This window comes from Marmota monax, unplaced genomic scaffold (genome assembly GCF_021218885.2).
Source record: "Marmota monax isolate L192 unplaced genomic scaffold, Marmota_monax_Labrador192_F-V1.1 WCK01_AAM20220418_F8-fsc00018, whole genome shotgun sequence".
Classification (NCBI taxonomy): Eukaryota; Metazoa; Chordata; class Mammalia; order Rodentia; family Sciuridae; genus Marmota; species Marmota monax.
In genome coordinates this window covers 22,943,410-22,962,426 of record NW_026692201.1, presented here as the reverse complement: position 1 = coordinate 22,962,426, position 19,017 = coordinate 22,943,410, and the positions used below count along the sequence as shown (strand labels likewise).

At 39.7% G+C, this 19,017-nt stretch overlaps 1 protein-coding gene across 4 annotated transcripts in view; it reads left to right on the top strand.

The window, feature by feature from the left end:
* The window catches only part of Erap1 (endoplasmic reticulum aminopeptidase 1), a 105,660-nt gene that overhangs the window by 69,181 nt on the left and 17,462 nt on the right, over positions 1–19,017 (top strand). For 2 of the 4 annotated variants that reach the window (XM_046428841.2, XM_058574728.1), the window contains 3 exons: positions 12,619–13,156; positions 15,494–15,632; positions 18,143–18,277. In XM_046428841.2, the coding sequence (XP_046284797.1) occupies positions 12,636–13,156; positions 15,494–15,632; positions 18,143–18,277 (795 nt within the window). In that variant the 5' untranslated portion in view covers positions 12,619–12,635. Of the gene's footprint in view, positions 1–8,256; positions 8,500–12,618; positions 13,157–15,493; positions 15,633–18,142; positions 18,278–19,017 lie in introns of those variants that run through there. The other 2 variants (XM_046428840.2, XM_046428842.2) reach the window with 2 other exon arrangements.

Genomic DNA, 19,017 nt, shown 5'->3' with positions numbered 1-19,017 from the left:
GGAGTTGATAGAATCTTCCTGTCTTTGGGTCATCTTTCTCCTTAGAGTTATTTCTAAATAATAGTAGCTGGGGTTTTGCCACCTGTGGATTTGCAGATCAAAAATCATCAACAGGATGACCCCTGTGGGAGCTTTCTCTGCATTTAGTACCCATGTTTTAATCTCTAAGTTTACAATTCTCAAGTTTTTAATTGGTTAAGGATGAGAATGTGAGGGGATGATGCAGTTGCTTGTCAACAACCACAGTTGACTCCAGCCTCTCTCTGCTTCCCCTCTCCCCGCTGTCTGTGTCATCACCAGCATTCTAGGATCCAGAACTGATGCTGACAGTGTCCAATTTTGAAGGCTAATAAGGGGTTCACTAATTCTCCTATGTTTTCTGCCTGAAGTGTGGAAAACCCCCTTTCCCTCAGAGCAGCAGTGATAGACAGATTTTTTTTGAAAGAAAAAATTAATATTTGCCCTGAATTTATTATATATCTATATATGTATATATATTTTAAGAGCTACAGTATAAGATTCTCTCAGAGTCTGACTCAGAAATCTTTTTTTTTTTTTTTAAGTTAAGTTTGGCACATGCTGTAATTCCAGCAACTTGGGAGGGCTGAAGCAAGAAGATTACAAGTTCAAAGCCAGCCTCAGCAACTAACTGAGGCTCTAGGCAACTTAGTGAGATCCTGTCTCAAAAAATGAAAAGAGCTGGGGATGTAGATCAGCAGTTAAGCATGTGTGAGTTCAATCCCTGGTACAATTTTTTTTTAAAGTTAATTTATTCTGGCATATTTCATTGTTTTGATTTACTTACTCCATCTGCAACTGTGAATAAGTTACTGATTCAAAAAAAAAGGAAGAAGAAATGAAAACAGTTTAGGTATTTATTTTGCAGTACATTTAAAAGTATTAAATGGGTAGTATAAATTTTTACTTTACTATGATTTTGCTATTTTCATCTTTGAGGATGGGAATTGTCAAACAGCTAAATTCACACAGATTCTATAAAATTTAGCAATTTACCAACCAAGTCTGGAAAATCAAATGGGGATGGGGGTGGGAATCTAACACAATGTTACAGAAACAGAAAAGCCCAGAATTTTCACCTTAACTGGACTTTGGTTTTTGATGTCTTCCATTGATCCAAACTGTCATTCTCAGTCTCTTTCCTTCCTTTTTGGTCCTACTGAGTTTGAAGTTGGACAATGGATATGAACCGAAGATTCTTAAATTTCTGCCTTTATGTAGATTTGGGTTGGCCCTGCTTCCAGAGCTGGCTAGTGCTTTGGGCCTATCTAGGTTCTCTGATGTTGGTCCCTGATAGCCTGCAGAGCAGCCCTGGCCTTCTCAGGTCTTGCTCTGACCCCAGTCCTAAGGGCTTCTCTTCCTTTGTTTCTTTCATGAAAGTGTCTTTGACTTTGAGATTCTATTTGGACCATATTATCTTCTGTATTCTGTAGAGGGCCATTTTGCCATTGATCATCTTATTTACAGAGTGTTCAAATCAGTTATTGGGCATGAAGTCAGATGCCATTTTCTCCATGAGTTCTTCTGGTGGCCAGAAGAGGATTCATTTTCCATAAGTGAAAAAAATTGAGCTAGAACTAATTTCTCAGTAACATCTACTTATTTGGATGATAGTCCCATTTTCAGCTCAAAGAATAGAATCCAGTTTATGGAGTTTAGCCTTTTCTCTAGTTTTAATCCAATTATTCATCCACCATTGATTTTCCTGATGTAGTTATCCTTCTTTGCCTCCAGAACACAGATTACACAAATCCTATAATTATGACAGAAATACCTTTAATGCTCAGTAACACTAATGTTGCAGGCAGAATCTAGAGTGCCCCTGTTATCCTTGCCTCCTGCATTCATGCTTTTGCCTCATCTCCTCTTTCAGTGTCATCAGAACCTATGATTTGCTTCTAACAATAAGATAAGGCAGTTGAGAACAATAGTGCAAGCTTATAAGCCCAGAGACTCAGCAGAGTGAGGCAGGAGGATTGTAAGTTCAAGACCAGCCTCAGGAACTTAGCAAGACCTTGTCTTAAAATTAAAAACAAACAAATAAGAAACATAAAAAGGACTAGAGAAATATCTCAGTATTGAACCCCTGAGTTCAATCCCCAGTACCAAAAAAAAAAAAAAAAAAAACAAAAAACAAAGCCCTCAATCCAAAAAGGAACTGAATTCTGCAATAACTACATGAACATGTGTAATGCCAGATTTGTGGGACCCCATAGACCTCCAGGAGCCGAGTCCAATGCAATCACATAAGAGTTTTTATTGCAAGCTTGAGCCTGGACTCACAACTGATTCCGATGCAGTGGTCCCAGGGAATGAGTCCCGATCCTTTGTTTAGTGAGATTTTATAGGTTTTAGGGGGATACTCTATGCTTCACAACATCACACAGCAAATCATTCCATACCTCAGGAAAGTCAAACAACAACTCTTAACATTGATTAGCACATTCACTGGTGGGAACAAGTTGGGTAGGGGTGATTGGTTAGTACAACAGGAGTATTCCTTTGAACTGATTGGTTTAGGCCATGAGGGGTGTACTTGCTAAACTACATGCTTTCCCAACATGTTATCAACCACCATAAACCACTGGGGGGGGGGTCATCTGGCATCCCAGGTATTTTCTCTGTCTAATGCTGATTGGTGTTTGCTAGGGGGTTGCTATGGGTCTTCACCTAGCCTAACTGAGTCAGAAACACCTGGCACCACAGATCTCTCCTGTTATTTGCAGATAAACAACTCAGCAGGGTGGTTATCTGCCTAGAAAGGCTCTCTGGGTTTTTAGGACAAGGGTCACGCCCCCTTCCTTAGGACAGGCCTTGAGGTAGAAACTGGTTTCTCAAAAATGGAGTCACATCAGTTTCTCACTTGGAAGCAGATCCTTGCCTCAGCTGACCTCAGATGAAACAGCAACTCCAGACAACACCTTGATTACAACCTCATGAGACTCTAAAGCTCAGCTTTGCTTAGATTCACAATCCACAGGAACTGTGAGATAATAAATATGTGTTTTGCTGGCATTCACAAAGCCCTATGTTTGATCTTTAGCAGCCCCCACAAAAAAGTGTTGTTTTTAATCCAACATTTTTTATTCCTACCATTAGTTTCCCAGCCTTATAATGCCTATTATTATTATTATTATTATTGATTCTTTCTAGTTATGTTATTATTGATTCTTTCTAGTAGAATCCAGTTTGACATAATTATAGAAGCATGGAATATATCTTGTTCTAATTCAGTCCCCGGTATCTCCCCTCCCCATCTCCTACCCACTGCTCCCTTCCCTCTACAGATATTTCTGCCATTTACCCATAGTTATTTTTTAAATTCACTTCTTGTGGATGTACATGATGGTAAGATTCACTGTGGTGTGTTCATATAAGTACATGGGAAAATTAAGTCAGATTCATTCTACTGTCTTTCCTTTTCCCCCCTCTCTCCTCCCTTCCTTTCATTTTCCTTTGTCTGATCCACTGAACTTCTATTCTTTTTTTTAAATGTTCAAAATCTGTAGCAATTAGAGAAATGCAAATTAAAACTACACTGAGAATTCATCTCACTCCAATCAGAATGGCAATTATCAATTAATTATCAGTAACAATGTTAGTGAGGATGTGGAGGAAAAGGTATACTAATACATTGTTGTTGGGACTACATTTGGTGCAACCACTGTGGAAAGCAGTACAGAAATTCCCCCAAAAACTAAGAATGGAACCACCATTTGACCTAGTTATCCTATTCCTTGTTATATATCCAAAGGACTTAAAATCAGCATACTACAATGACACAGCCACATCAATGTTTATAGCAGCTCAATTCACAGTAACTAAACTATGGAGTCAGCCCAAGTGCTGGATAAAGAAAATGTGGTTTACATATAAAATGGAGTATTACTCAGCCATAAAGAAGAATTACTATGACATTTGCTGGTAAATGGATGGATCTGGAGATTATAATGCTAAGGTGAAATAAGCCAGTCCCCCAAAACAAAGGTCAAATGTTCTCTCTGATATGTGAAAGTAAATCCACAAATGGTGGGAGGTAGGGGGATAAATGAGACTTTTAAGTTGCTAAATTTGTGGTATTATTATTTTAATAGTATAATAAAACTTATTTATTTTAAAAATTATTATTTTTCACTGACAAAAGTTTGTGGCACACAATAAGATGTTTTGAAATATGATGCATACACTGTGAAGTGAAGAGAAAAAGCAAATAGAACACAGAATGCTGTGTAAAGAAAAAGACAAAGAGGAGTGGATTTCCTGGCTTCTGTTAGGCAAGAACTGGAGATATGCCCAGGGTACCTTATTGGCTTGAGTATGTGCAATAAATGCCTGAGTAGGGATGGAAAGTGGGAAACATGCCTTTAGTTCTCACAGCACCTAGACTAGAACAGTCTAGTCTTTAGGACCTGGCAGTTCCAATAGCAGTTGTGATCCCTTAATAAGAACTTCAGTTGTTCCAAAAGAAGCTGGTGTCCATTACTCCCTCTTATACTGCTCTATCACTGTGACTTGGGACTCTCTCTGAAGGCTGGCTCCAACTGGAATCCATTGGCTCTCTTGACTAGAATGTCCAAGGGTAGAGTACACAGAACTTGTGGATCCTAGGTCTTCACTGGGGCCATGCATTGTGTCAGCTCTGCTTTCCTTGGATTGGCCTCACTTTAAAGGAGGCTGTCTTCACCAGGTAGGTGTCTCCTGGAAAGTCACCTACCATAGCAAATCCTCTGTTTCCTTATGCTAGAAAATTAAGTTATAAGTCACCTGCACAAGTACATGGTGAAGATCCAACCAGACAGTCATGTGAACACTTTCAAATGCAAAATTGCAGAGGAATTTATTGTTATAAGCTCAGTGGCCTACTTTGGGACATTTTTTTTTTTTTAATTTGGCATCTATACCTTCTTCCCTGTTTCTGAGTACAAATAAAGATTATAAATAAACTCACAGATTTTGTTTAGCAAGTCTCTCCTGCAATTTGGTGTGCGCACACACACAACTGTCATCTTCTTTATCAAGAGTGAGAGACATTGCTATTTGTTTTTTTAAATCAGCATTTAAAAAATTGAGTTCTGGCAGGGCGCGGTGGTGCACACCTGTAATCCCAGCGGCTTGGGAGTATGAGGCAAGAGGATCACAAGTTCAAAGCCAGTCTCAGCAAAATCGAGGTGCTAAGCAACTCAGTGAGACCCTGTCTCTAGATAGAATACAATATTGTTACCATATACTCTAGTTTCTAAATTGTACTTTAAAAGTTAAAAAATAATAATAATAAATAAAATACAAAATAGGCTGGGGATGTGGCTCAGTGGTCAAGTGCCCCTGAGTTCAATCCCCGGTACTCCAATTCTCCCCCCAAAAAATTGAGTTCTGGGGACACATGAGCCTGTAGAAGTGTCTCAGATCCACTGTGTGTGTGTGAGTGTGTGTGTGCGCGCGCGTGCGCCCCTGTGTGTGTATATGCGTGTAGGCAAGAACTGAAGGGGCAGAGCTGCCTCGTTTAACCAGAGTAGCACTGCCTTGCTTTTGTCTGTCTTTTGCATCGTGATTCTGGGTGAGATTTTACATCAATATGAGCAGCAGTATGATTAAAATGGCAGCAAATCTGGCAACAAAACAGAAGAAATAAATCAAATACTGACATTAATTGACCAAAAGCTAATAAAGGTAGAACTGACTCCTAATTTGAGTTAAATTAAACACAGCTTGATGATATTTGGGATCCAATTAAAAAAAAAAAAGACCAGTAATAGCCTGAAGGTGTACATGTTCCAGTGGCTCAAGCCTGAGGAGGACCTCCCTCCTTCCCTTAGCTCTCATCTGGCACTAAGGACACTTAAACACCTCTAAATTGGATGGAATCAACTAGCCTTCTTACACTATATGCTACACAGTATTATTACTGTTTACCAATCTCTCCTTATTCTGGCCAATGAAATATAAGTGTAGTATTTAGCAACAAGGTTGTAAAGAACTAATGTATCTTCCTCTGAACTTTCACTTTCCTGCCATCACAATTCACAGGGTCTAAGCTTCAGATGGCACACCCACAAGATGATGAGCCTCTGTCCCCTTGAGTCCTGGTGGCTATGAAGGGCAGAGTACCCTGCCTAACAACAATAGATATGTACCATGAGTGAGAAACAAAGCTTTGCTTGAACTATGGGTATTTCATGGTTACTCTTTAAAGCAGCAAAACTAACACTGTATCTTCTGGGAGGAAATCTAGAGACTCATAAAGATTTTTCAGGATGGGAGCATTGAGTGAAATGGAGATGGAGCAAAAAAGGGAAGGAAGCAAGGTAACAGCTGAGAAAGCTATGTGATTAAAGGGAAAATCATGGACTTTGTTGTCAAATAGACCAACTTATCTATGGTACAAATAAGTTTTACTATTTTCCTTTTGACTTTGAGCAAACTGGCAACCTCTCTCTTTTCTTATCTATAAAGCATAATATCTACATTACAGGGCTGCTGAAAAGATTTACACACACACACACACACACACAGAGCTAGCATTCAGCACAGTATATAACAGTAAGTATGTAGGTAATCAGCAAAATTATATGTTCTTTTCCTTTGTTCTCTTCTTCCTAAACATTTCTAAGTGTGGTAGTTTCCTAAGTTTTTATGTCACAAACTCTACAACTTACTCCTTAAAATTCCAACTACTCACTTCAAGGTTTGCAACCCATACATCTCTGCTAGGACTTTGAAAACTAGAAGAAAATGCTGCCAAATCCTTGGTCTTACTGCTTTTGTAGCGTATCTGGACCCTTGAAAGACAAAATCAGGCTAATGTAGCTGAGTCTAAAGCCAAGGAGAGATTGGGTGAACAGTCTTCAGGGGGTAATACCGTCACCTATTTCCTTGTCCACAGATGAGCTCCATTCTTCCAGGTTCATGTGCAGGCCCTGACCTCTTCCTGCCTTTTTGGTAGTCTTCTGCATCAGTCTGTTTGGATCATTTGCTCCTGACCTTCAAGAAATATTTTTAAAGAAGCTTTACTAGAAACAAAACTGAAACCATCAAATCCAAAAACATAAATATACAGGTAAATAAATGCATGGGGTTTGAACAAGAAATCTATCCTGACAAACTGGAGCAATCAAGAGATGGCTGTAGACCTTAGAGGACAGTGAGTGATTCATAGTTGACACCTCCTGCCATGTTCTGAACGTGCAGAAACCAAATGATCCAAAAGTCCCCATTACTTGTTGAATTTTAATGAAAACAAACAAACAAACTTACTCCCCTTGCTTTGATCCTATCCTGATTGAGTCTAGAACCGAATGTTAATTTTTATATTACAAAATGTCCTGAGAAGAATGTATGGAACTAAATATATTTTTCAAAAGAAGACATAAGATTGAAAAATAAAAATGTTGACAAATATTGTTCCAGTGATTTAGAACCCCAGTTCTCAAAGGAAAGATTAGTCTAAGAAGGAGGCTGGACTTGAAAGCCTGAAAACAATACTCAAGGGGGCTGCTACCACAGGGACCACAGTCCACTCACCAACTTGGAGCTTTTGGTGAATTTGAATGCTTGTTTTCTTAGCTTGTGACCTCAACTGTTTAAATACAGCCTTTTCGAATTTTTAAGGTTCTAAGGAGAGCGAAGAAATCGTCATTGTCCTTGATAAAATAGCGGGAACATTTTAATTTGAGAAGTTGCCAGTCCTCAGGGGTATGGTGCCCCTTGGTCGTAGTAGGGAAATTCTGGAGGCCTGCTATAACCCTCCCTCTGCTAATGCAGCATGTCCTAATTTAGCCACTCTACGCTGAAAATAATCCCACCAGACAGTTTTTCAACTACAGAGTATTTTGCAGTTCCTGTTTCTGAGGCGGGCCACGAGCTCTCAGCCCATTCGCAGAGGCGAGATGATCGACACCCTCGGATTCCAATGGGCGTCCAGTCCTTCCAGCCTTGGGGGACAAGCGAGCCTGGGTCCCTTATTTGGTCCCTTCCTGAAACACCAGCTACCTTCTGTGTACTCCAAGTGCCTGCTTCGATAAGGAGTAACTAGTGGGAAGAAAAAAGAAACGAAAAAAAAAAAAAAAAAACCCTCAAAATACGCAGACAAAAGAATCCGCGTTCTTAAACGGGGACCCTCCCTATCTGATCCCTTCTGTCAACCCCGCAGTTTCCCGGGTGTCCATACTCATTGACAAATTTCGTCCCTGGGGAGGGACGATGGCGTCCGTGGCCATACCCTACTCCCAGGTTTGCCCTTCGTCAGGTCTTGCTTCAGGCAAGGGATCCGTCGCGTCCCTCCACTCCCGCCCGCAGCTGCTGGGACTCCACTTTCACTTTCGGTCCCCGGGCTGCAGGCAGGCAGCGGTGGCGCGAGGGTGAGTCGATCTGTCCCGATCCCCAGGCAGGCCGCGAGTGTCCGGGGTTGGCTGGCAGGGAGCGAGCTGCGGAGCCAAGGAGGGAGCGATCGGGACTTTTTTTCCTGAACTTGCCGCGAGGCGGGAGGTCAGAGGCGGGGAGGAGGGCGAGGCCGGGCTGGACTGGGCTGGGTTGGGCCGGAGTCAGCGGGGACCACTGCGGGTGGACGAAGAGCCCACCCGCACGCTCCCCTGCCACCCGGAGAAGGCGGGGGCGCGCGGCCGGCGGGTCGCCCTGCTCGCCGCTGGGCAGGCCGCGCTGTGGTCGGGCTGGCGGGAGCCGCGCCGCGCGCTCCGCCTCACTGCTGGAGTTCTGCCAGCCACTGTGTCCGCTCCACTATGCTGGAGGTCAAAGAGGGGCGGGGTTAGGCCAGGGAGGACGCCTTGCTGGTACTTGCCAGAGAACAGAACTTGGCTTTGCGTTAACAACCGGGAAGATGATAGGGGTTTAGTGAGATGGGGCGCTATATGTGTCCTAAGGTTGGTTTCCTCCCTGTTTCTGCTGTACTACTTCTTCTTTTTTTCGTACCAGGAATTGAACTCCTGGGGCACTCCACCACTGAGCCACATCCCCAGTCCTATTTTGTATTTTATTTAGAGACAGGGTCTCACTGAGTTGCTTAGCGACTCACAATTGCTGAGGCTGGCTTTGAACTCGTGATTCTCGTATCTCAGCCTCCCAAACCGCTGAGATTACCCTCATGCGCCACCGCGCCTGGCTCTCCTGTACTTCTCAACAGCAATTTCTTTTCCTTCTTTGTTTTGACTTTAGCCTGGTTTTATTCCAATAAAACTCTCCTGTTGGAGCAATTGAAAGTTTCCTTCTGAGGTTGGGGATCACATTCAGTGGCACATGGCTTACCTAGCACACTCCAGGCCCAGAGTTGGGTCCTGGGTCCTTGGGGGAGAGGTGAGAGGATTTTCCTTCTTGGCCCTCCCTGGCCAGTAGGCCTCCAGGTTAATTTTCATAAGAGGAAGGGAAAAGCAACACTTCCTTATGCTTATGATTTGACTTCTTTGTATAGACCACATTTAAAATAAATGCTGTTTTCTATTAAGTACCCAGAATATTTATTCTCGATTTAGGATGTGGTCAACAGTTGAAAAAACTAACAACAACAAAAACAAACAAAAAACTTTATATACTGAGTAGTGGCACATTTTTAGGTAGACCTAAATAGAAAAATTCAAAGTGATACAAAATTTAAATCATTTGCCAGGAGTGGCAAGCTGTTTTCAGTGCTTGTTAACTTCATTGTTCAGAAACTTCAGAAGCAAGTTCATTGTTCCTTTGATGCTCTATTTTGCATTCTGTAGTGTCCCATAAAGGGAAGCCAGAAATAATTGAGTCAGTTGCCACTGAACTAATAGATGAGTAGGAAAAGTCAGAATCACCAAGGCAGCCCAACAAGATAAGTTGTTAGATTCTTCAGGCCCCGAAGTAAAGCTCACAGAACCTGTTGCACTTGCGGGAGGACACTGATTGTGAAAGAGGCTTTAATTTGACCAGAGGCCAAAAGAAAATACTTTTTGAAACTGTAAAGGAGTACACAGTGAAGTATAAGAAAGTCCTTTAAAACCTTATCTCTGGGCTCTAAACTCATGAATTTCCTCCCGAATATTACAGATGTTATAAATTAAACATTTAACAAAATGAACCTGAGCCAGTTCTCTCTTTTGAGTCTGTTCCACTCTCCATCTCAGAAAAAGGCATTCATGACTACCATGTGTGCATTCTAGAAATACAGCAGCCACCCCTGAAAACTGTTCTCTATTTTCCCACTTCCAATCTACCCTAAATATAGATGAATATACCCCCAGAACTGTCCCTCTTTCTTTTTCTCCTTCATCCCAGTATAAGACACTACTTTGTGAGGACTGCTTTTGAACTAGTCTCTTGCCTTCGTTCTTTTTTTTTTTTTTTTTTCATTTTTAACAATCAGGTTTGTTTAATGGTATGTTTGTCATAAAATTAAAATTTGTTTCCAGAATTTTTAAAGGTTTATATTATTGACCTTTTTTTCAAATTTGATTGCATGAGAAATGATAATTCATATTCTCCCCAAACTTTTCTGTACTGTCATAGTTGATCCTTTTTATTCATTGCCTTCTTTGAAAAAGAAATCTGAACTTTTACTCTCAACCATCTAATTTTCATTATCTTATGGCTACTTCATTTGCTAAGATTCTGGGGAAAAATACATTGTTGTCTTTTAGTTTGTAAATAAACCTTTGAACCTGGACCAGAAACTAAATCTTTTTGAGATTCACTAGATGGAAGGGCATAGTAATAATGTGCTACTCTTTTTTTTTTTTTTTTTGGTTGTTCAAAACATTACAAAGCTCATGACATATCATCTTTCATACATTTGATTCAAGCGGGTTATGAACTCCCATTTTTGCCCCAAATAAAAATTGCAGAATCACATCAGTTACACATTCACATTTTTACATAATGCCATATCAGTGACTGTTGTATTCTGCTACCTTTCCTATCCCCTACTATCCCCCCTCCCCTCCCCTCCCATCTTCCCTCTCTACCTCATCTGCTGTTGTTCAATTCTCTCCCTTGTTTTCCCCCCACCCCCCTTTCCCCTCACAACCTCTTATATGTAATTTTGTGTAACATTGAGGGTCTCCTTCCATTTCCATACAATTTCCCTTTTTTCTCCCTTTCCCTCCCCCCACTCGTCTCTGTTTAATGTTAATCTATTCCTCATGCTCTTCCTCCCTGCTCTGTTCTTAGTTGCTCTCCTTATATCAAAGAAGACATTCGCATTTGTTTTTTAAGGATTGGCTAGCTTCACTTAGCTTAATCTGCTCTAATGCCATCCATTTCCCTGCAAATTCCATGATTTTGTCATTTTTTAGTGCTGCATAATACTCCATTGTGTATAAATGCCACATTTTTTTTTTATCCATTCATCTATTGAAGGGCATCTAGGTTGTTTCCACAGTCTAGCTATTGTGAATTGTGCTGCTATGATCATTGATGTTCTTGCCTTCATTCTTGCTGCTTTCCACTCTTCATATAACAACCAGGGTGATTTATTAAAATGCAAATTGTATCTTAAGATTTAGCTCCAAACCCTTCCAGCGGCTTCTCATTACACTGATGATACCATTCTAAATCCACACAGGCCTATAGGTTGTGTGGTGCTCTGGCCTCTACCAACCTCTCCAGGCATACCTCTCCCCACTGTGTGCTGTATTTCAGATTCACTAACCTTTGAATCCAGTGTTTTCTTCTGCCTTAGCCTGCAAGTATGCTTTCTTTCCCTCTGACTGGAACATGCTACCTCCCCATTTTCTTAGTTAACTTGTTTTTGTGCTATAATTCTCAACTAACTCCTTAAATTATTCTTGGTTTTATAAGTATTAAGTTAATTTTTGGCCTGAAAATCTGAGGAAGGTTCTAATCTGATTAAAGATTACTATTAGGGATACCTGCCTTTTCCCTTACTATTCAGCATCTCGGTGTCCTCCCTGTACTTCCTGTTTTAGGAATTCTTGACCTTGTGAGGCTTGCTGGGATCTCATGCCTGATTTCCACAGTCAGGCTTAGAAGTCCAGATTCTTTCTTTCTCTGCTTTCCCTGCATGGTGGTGTAGACACCTCACCTTTGCTCAGGTACTTGGACTTCAAAGCTGGAATGTTGAAACTGAAACAAATTGTGGAAAGTTGCAGGGACAGTGGGGATCTCAGTCTAGTGGTAGCTGCAACAGTGCTAGCTTCTGCTAGCAGAAGAGCATCTTCCTCTGAGGTCCAGTGTTGTTGAAGAGCAACCTCTTGAACAGAATATTGTCTGAAATGATTCTGTTTGTCCATCTTTGTCTGCTTTGTGAAAGTACTTTCCCAAATGTATTGCACCCCTGGGACTTATTCATTGAGCTACTCCAGATCTTCAAATATATATATATTTTTTTCTGGCTACATCAACCAGAGCTTATTTGATTTCTTTCAACCAAGAACATTGACAGAGTTAAATTTTGAAAGCCAAATGATACTTTCTAATATGTGTTAAGATTGTTGCTAACCATAAACTTCTTCCCTTTGTGAATTAGTAATATAGGGAAGGTAATTTTACTTTCAAGAAAACTTTTGGAAGTGTATGTCTATGTATGTTAATATTGGATAGATAAATTCTGATAGTATGCTGTCTTGACAACATATTAATGATTTTTCATTTTGGTCTTTGTGCCCATAGGTAGTTTGAGCAAGAAGATGGTGTCTCTGCCCCTCCCATGGCCACTTACAAGCATGTTATTTCTACTTTCCTCACTCTTGACTCTGACAACTCCTTCATGGTGTCAGAACAGTGATGCTACATCTCCAAAAGCAAGTGATGGGACGCCATTTCCTTGGAATAAAATGCGACTTCCTGAGCATGTCATCCCAGTTCATTATGATCTTATGATCCATGCAAACCTCAGCACGCTGACTTTCTCAGGATCCACAGAAATAGAGATCACAGCCAGCCAGCCCACCAGTACCATCATCCTGCATAGTCACCGCCTGCAGATATCCAAGGCCACTCTCAGGAAAGGAGCTGCCTTGGAGAGAGCATCTGAAAAGCTGCTGAGGGTCCTGGAGTATCCCCCTCACGAACAAATCGCACTTCTGGCTCCGGAGCCACTCCTCACAGGACTCCCATACACAGTAACCATTGACTTTGCTGGCAATCTGTCTGAGAGTTTCCATGGATTTTATAAAAGCACCTACAGAACCAAGGAAGGGGAAGTGAGGTGATTTAAAATGTTTTAAGCTTCAAGTGCCGCCTGCTCTAAATCCCTTCTTTGTTTCTTTTTTTAAATGTTTTGTTTGTTTATTTTTATGGGGTGCTGAGGATTGAACCCAGTACCTCACAGGTGTGAGGCAAGCATTCTGCCACTGAGCCATAGCCCCAGATTTTATATCAAAATCCATTATATCTGATGGGTTGTCTTTTAAAACCCCCTCTTTATTGTTAAACTCATGTGAGTTTTGTTTTTACATTTTCTTTGTGGCATTAAAAATGGCCAATGTTTTTTTTTTTTCCCTTGCTCTTTTAAAATCTCATTTTTATTCTATTTTGATTATTTTCTTTCCACCAGCTTAATCAGAGCAAATAGTAATTTGTTTCATTAGATTTCTGAGACTACTGAACATTTTAAATTCTTTTGGGTACACATTAGTTTCCTAGGGCTGTTGTCACAAAGTACCATCAACTATGTGTCTTATTAAAAAAACAAAAAGCCAAAGAAAAAAGACACTTATTTATCAGTTTTGGAGGGTGGATGTCTGAAATCAAGGTGTCTGCAGGCCCATGTTTTCTCTGACTCAGGTACAACCCTTCTTTCCTCTTCCTAGCCCTGGTGGTGGCCGTTGATCCTTGTGACCATTGAGCTTCATCTTATTGCTCCATCACTGCTCTGTTGTCACACGGACACTTCCATTATCCCTTCAGAAACCAGTCATATTGGATTAGTGTCCAGCCTGATGGCCTCTTTCTAACTTTATTAAATCTGAAAAGACCCTATTTTCAAATAAGGTCATGTTTGCAGAGACTAGGGGTTTGAACATCAGTATATATTTCTGGAATCACAATTCAACTCATGACAGCCCATTAGAGGAAAGATTTTTTTTGAAGCTAGAGGTGTTCAACCATTGAGTCACATCCCCAGCCTTTTTTTGTATTTTATTTAGACATAGGCCTCGATGAGTTGCTGAGCCTGGCTTAGAACTTGCAATCCTCCTGCCTCAGGCTCCCGAGCCTCTGAGATTATAGGCATGTACCACCATGCCTGGCTTTTAAATATTTTTACCTGAACTAAAATATTTTACAGAGCTCCATTGCCTTGCTTTGGTTCTGCTTTTAAGAAAATACATATTTGGGGAAATTTTACACTAAACTTTAAAATCAAATTTTCATTGTTGGTAAGTTACATTGATTTTATATTATTTTTATCAAGTAAAACATTAGCTGCTACCAAAAAGAATTGTGTGTGTGTGTGTGTGTGTGTGTGTGTATGTATGTATGTATGTATGTATGCATTACTGGTGATTGAACCCAAGGGTACTCTATTACTGAGCTATATCCCCAGCTCTTTCTATTTTTCATTTTGAGACAGAGTCTTGCTAAATTGCCTAGCCTGGCCTTGAACTTGCAACCCTTCTGTTTCAGCCTCCTGAGTAGCTGGGATGACAGACATGTGCCACTGTGTCTGACCCAAAAATATTTTTTTATATTTATATATGGGATAAAATATATTTTATATTTTTATATGGGATAAAATTTATCCCATAGTCCCCAGAGATAATTATTTCTGTTATAAGAAACTTCTCTCTGGATATGCCTAAATGTTATTTTATGTAAATGGAATTATGTTATATTTTCTGTTTACAAGGGAGTTTTTAAAATTTAATACATTGAGAAGATGTTTTATATCAATGACTGTCACTGTACATCATTTTAATAACTATTAAAATACATGTTTATATGTTAATTTATTTAGCTAATCTCCCATGTATGGAAATTGTTTCCCACTTTTCACTGTCAGCAACACTTTGATGAAATCTATAAATCATTTCTTTACAATAAATGCCTATAAGTAAAGTTGGTAAGTCAAAGAATCTCCAAAGTGATGGATATCCCTTGTTATACCTTTACATTCCTCATTAATATGTTTATTAGCAATCTTTTTAGAGCAAAAGACCCTTAATTTTTATTACTTTATTAAGACAGTTGAGCAGCTTTTGATATATTTTGTAAATAACTTGCCGGTTCTTCTTTTGTGAATTGCCTGTTTAGTCAGAGATTCCACTTGCTCATTGGATATTTTCTTACTAATTTTTAAGTGTTCACTATCTTTTAAGGCTCTTAACTCTTCCTCATGTGTTTTTCTAGGCATTTCCCTGGTTTTTTACTTCTCTTTTAATTTAGTTTGTAAGAGGTTTTGTCATATTAATCTTTTAAAAATATTCATTTACTAGTGAAATCCACTAATCTTATGTTAACTTCAGGAATTAAAAAGCAGACAAAAACCTATTTGGGAGCCCTTAGTGTATCATACTCAATTTTATTTTCCTTGCTATGATTTCAGGATACTTGCATCAACCCAGTTTGAACCAACTGCAGCTAGAATGGCCTTCCCCTGCTTTGATGAACCTGCCCTCAAAGCGAATTTCTCGATCAAGATCCGAAGGGAGCCAAGGCACTTGGCTATCTCCAACATGCCATTGGTGAGTCTGAACTCCTGCATATTGGCTCACAGAAAAGTCTGTTGCTTCTTCTGGGACTTGCATTACCCCAATAACAGTTAACAGTGGAGTTTCTTTTATTCCATGACAGATAGTTGCTAACTTTTCCTTTTCATTTCCAATGCATGTTTTTGTTTTAAGCTACAGTTCATTTATAGTCAAAGAAAGAATTGCCCCTAAAAATTCCAAGGTTTCAGTATTAATGCCATTCCAGGTTATCAATGCTGATAGGAAGGAAACTTTAAGTACTTTGGGTCAGGTTCCAATGACAACGACCTCCACAAAGCTCTTTCATCCTCATCTTTTTGTGACAGGATTTTAAAGAAAATATTTTGTCAAATAAGGCCATGTTTTCTAGTATAAACCCATTTTTAAATAATATCCATTTACAATATACTAATAATAACTATACAATTTATAAGTATATGTGCAAAGTTGGGCAGACAGAAAAGTAATCTTTTCAGAATGTTATGATGCCGAAGGTAGATAATGATAATAGATAGCTTAGCTGCCTTAAGAGAAATCATTATCCTCCAATGCGCACAGCACTCCTGATTTTTGAAAGTGGCCAGAAGATGACTATGCCAAAGGACTGAAATTACTCATTAAGTGTCATCATCCCTTGATTCTGGAAGCTTGGATAAGCATCTGCCAGCTTTTCTGCTGCAGCTGGTGCACACCAGTTCCTGGATGTACATTGTTTTGTTTAGAAATGTTCATCAAGGACAAGACTCGGTGGAATGGCCTTTGCCCAGAGACTTAAAGACTGTCCAGCTTTATCCCTACGATGACAGGGGAAGCAATATCTTAGCATGAAGAGCCACTGAGCACCAGAGACCTTAAAATTCTCAACCTTAAACTCTATCCACCTTTAAATATCTTGAAGAACACTTTCTAACAAAAATCTGGCCCCTGAAAGGGCTGTTCTCCATACAAGGATCACCTGAGAACTTTGTTCCTCTTCCCAATTTTGGACATAAAAAAATAAGAAACAATTATTCCACTTTCGAAATACAAATTTGAGATAGAAAATATGCCTTTCAAGTCAAAATCTTCTTGCCCAAGCAGTACTTGGGCATTGTTTCATGAAAGAGGAATGCATAGGAGTAACAGTTCTAGGAGAATAAAGGAACAGACATAGGATAGAGATGTGCGACAAATTGAAAGAGCAAGCAGAGTTACTGGAGAAATCCCACGGACCTGCAGAAAGAAGGCAAAGAGCTCTGGAGACTCCACAAAGATGCTGGAGTCTAGTCATGGATATGCAGGACCCACTTCTGGAGGACAGAAATATCTCCAGTGCAATTTTGGAAAGCCTGGGACAGATAGAATATGATAGGAGTGGCCTGACCTCTGGCTGCAGATGTAAAGCTGAGGGGAAGGAAAAGGGGACATTTTTGGAGACTGGAAAATCAAATATTGTATACCACTGAAACATTGCAGTGTTCAGGAAGTAAGCAGGAATTAATCATGTTTAAATTTGAATTAGTATAATCAGGTTGTCATCCTGATAGCACAACATCAAAAATGGAAATTTTGGTTGGGAGTATGTAGAAGGCATTTGAAAATAAAAGATAATTTGGGATCCTTAAAGAGTAAATCTAGCTTGTGTAGCAGAATTGGTTTAGATGACTGAGAGGTGAGAAGAAGGTATATGGTTAGGGCTGGTGAGTATAAGAAGAAGGACAAGGGTATACAAATAGGGGTAGCTATGGGATTACAGGAAAAATGCTTGTTGACATGGTTTCCCCAGGCTAATTATGACTTTTTCTCCCCTCTACAAGATCCTACCTCAATACTTCCTGTCGCTGAGGTGTTAAGACTTTCTCCTTTGATCTTAAACTGCTACCCCAATCAAGCCCACTCCAGCTATAAGGAGTTGTGCTTAAAATGCTGATTGCGCTTAAAAGCTAATTCCGGTGAGACATATCTGAGTTTGGGAGACACTTTATAGATCCTCATGGGCATAGTTCATTTCCATTTGTATAGAAAACAGAAGCTCTTTTTTGGTAGGACGTGGTTATGTATTTGCGTAGTGAAGAGTATATTAGACATTGCATTTCTCGATAATTAGGGACAAGTGGACCACATCTTGGTAAAACCAGCAGATTCAGGTTTTTATTGTCCCAAATACATGTTATAAACTAACACGTATTAAATAAGAGTCAGTTTTGCAATCATCTGGATTACTTGGAAGAAGTTAAGGGTTGATGATTGCACAATTTCAGGAGTATACTAAAAACTACTGTATTATATATTTTAAAGAAGTGAATTTTGTGGTATGTGAATTGTATCTCAATAAAAAATTGAGTCAAATGGTCTGACTTTAATATCTAAATTATAATAGATATCAGGTAGAGAAGTTTTGAAATAACTGTAGAAATATCATGTCATATACATTTGATATTATATCTGGTAATTAGGGAAATTTCTCTTATGTGTTCAATGTTTTGAACAGGATTATTTGGTAATATAATTTACTCTGATTTTAGGTGAAATCTGTGACTATTGCTGAAGGACTCATAGAAGACCATTTTGATGTCACTGTGAGGATGAGCACTTACCTGGTGGCCTTCATTATTTCAGATTTTGAGTCTGTCAGCAAGATGACCAAGAGTGGAGTAAAGGTGAACCTGTGATTGATGCATAGGTTGACCAAGCTGTCCTTGTTTGCTTGGCTAACCTTGTTTAAAACTGGAAGCCCTGGATCCTGGGAAATCCTTTAATCTTGGGCAAGGATAGTTGTTGGCTCTTTTATCAAAAATGTTCCTTTTTTATTTTTGCTTCTGGGGATTGAACTCTCAGGGATGGTTTTCCACTGAGCTATACTAGTTCTTTTTTATTTTTTATTTTGAGATAGGGTCTACCTTAGTTGCTTAGAATCTCACTAACTCACTGAGGCTGACCTCACACTTGTGATCCTTCTGCCTCAGCCTCCAGGCCATTAGGATTACAGACCTGTGATATGGTGCCCAGCTACAGATATTCATTTTTATAGTGAGGCTGGGGATATAGCTCAGTGGTAGAGTGTTCACCTAGCATGTGTGAGGTCCTGAGTTTGAGCCTCAGTAACACACAATATACACACACACACACACACACACACACAAATAGAAATGAAGATTAAAACTGTATCAAGCTACCATTTTGGGGGCTGGGGATATAATTTAGTGGTAGAGCACTTGCCTAGCATGCACCAGGTCCTGAGTTTGATACTCAGCACTAAAAGCAAACAAACAAACAAACAACAACACTCAATTTACACATTTTAAAGAAGTAAAATCTCAAGTTTCAAAAGGAGCAAAAAACCAGTTAGTAGTAAATCCAGGTGGATCAGGCCAGGCCAAACTCTCTGTGTTTTATTATT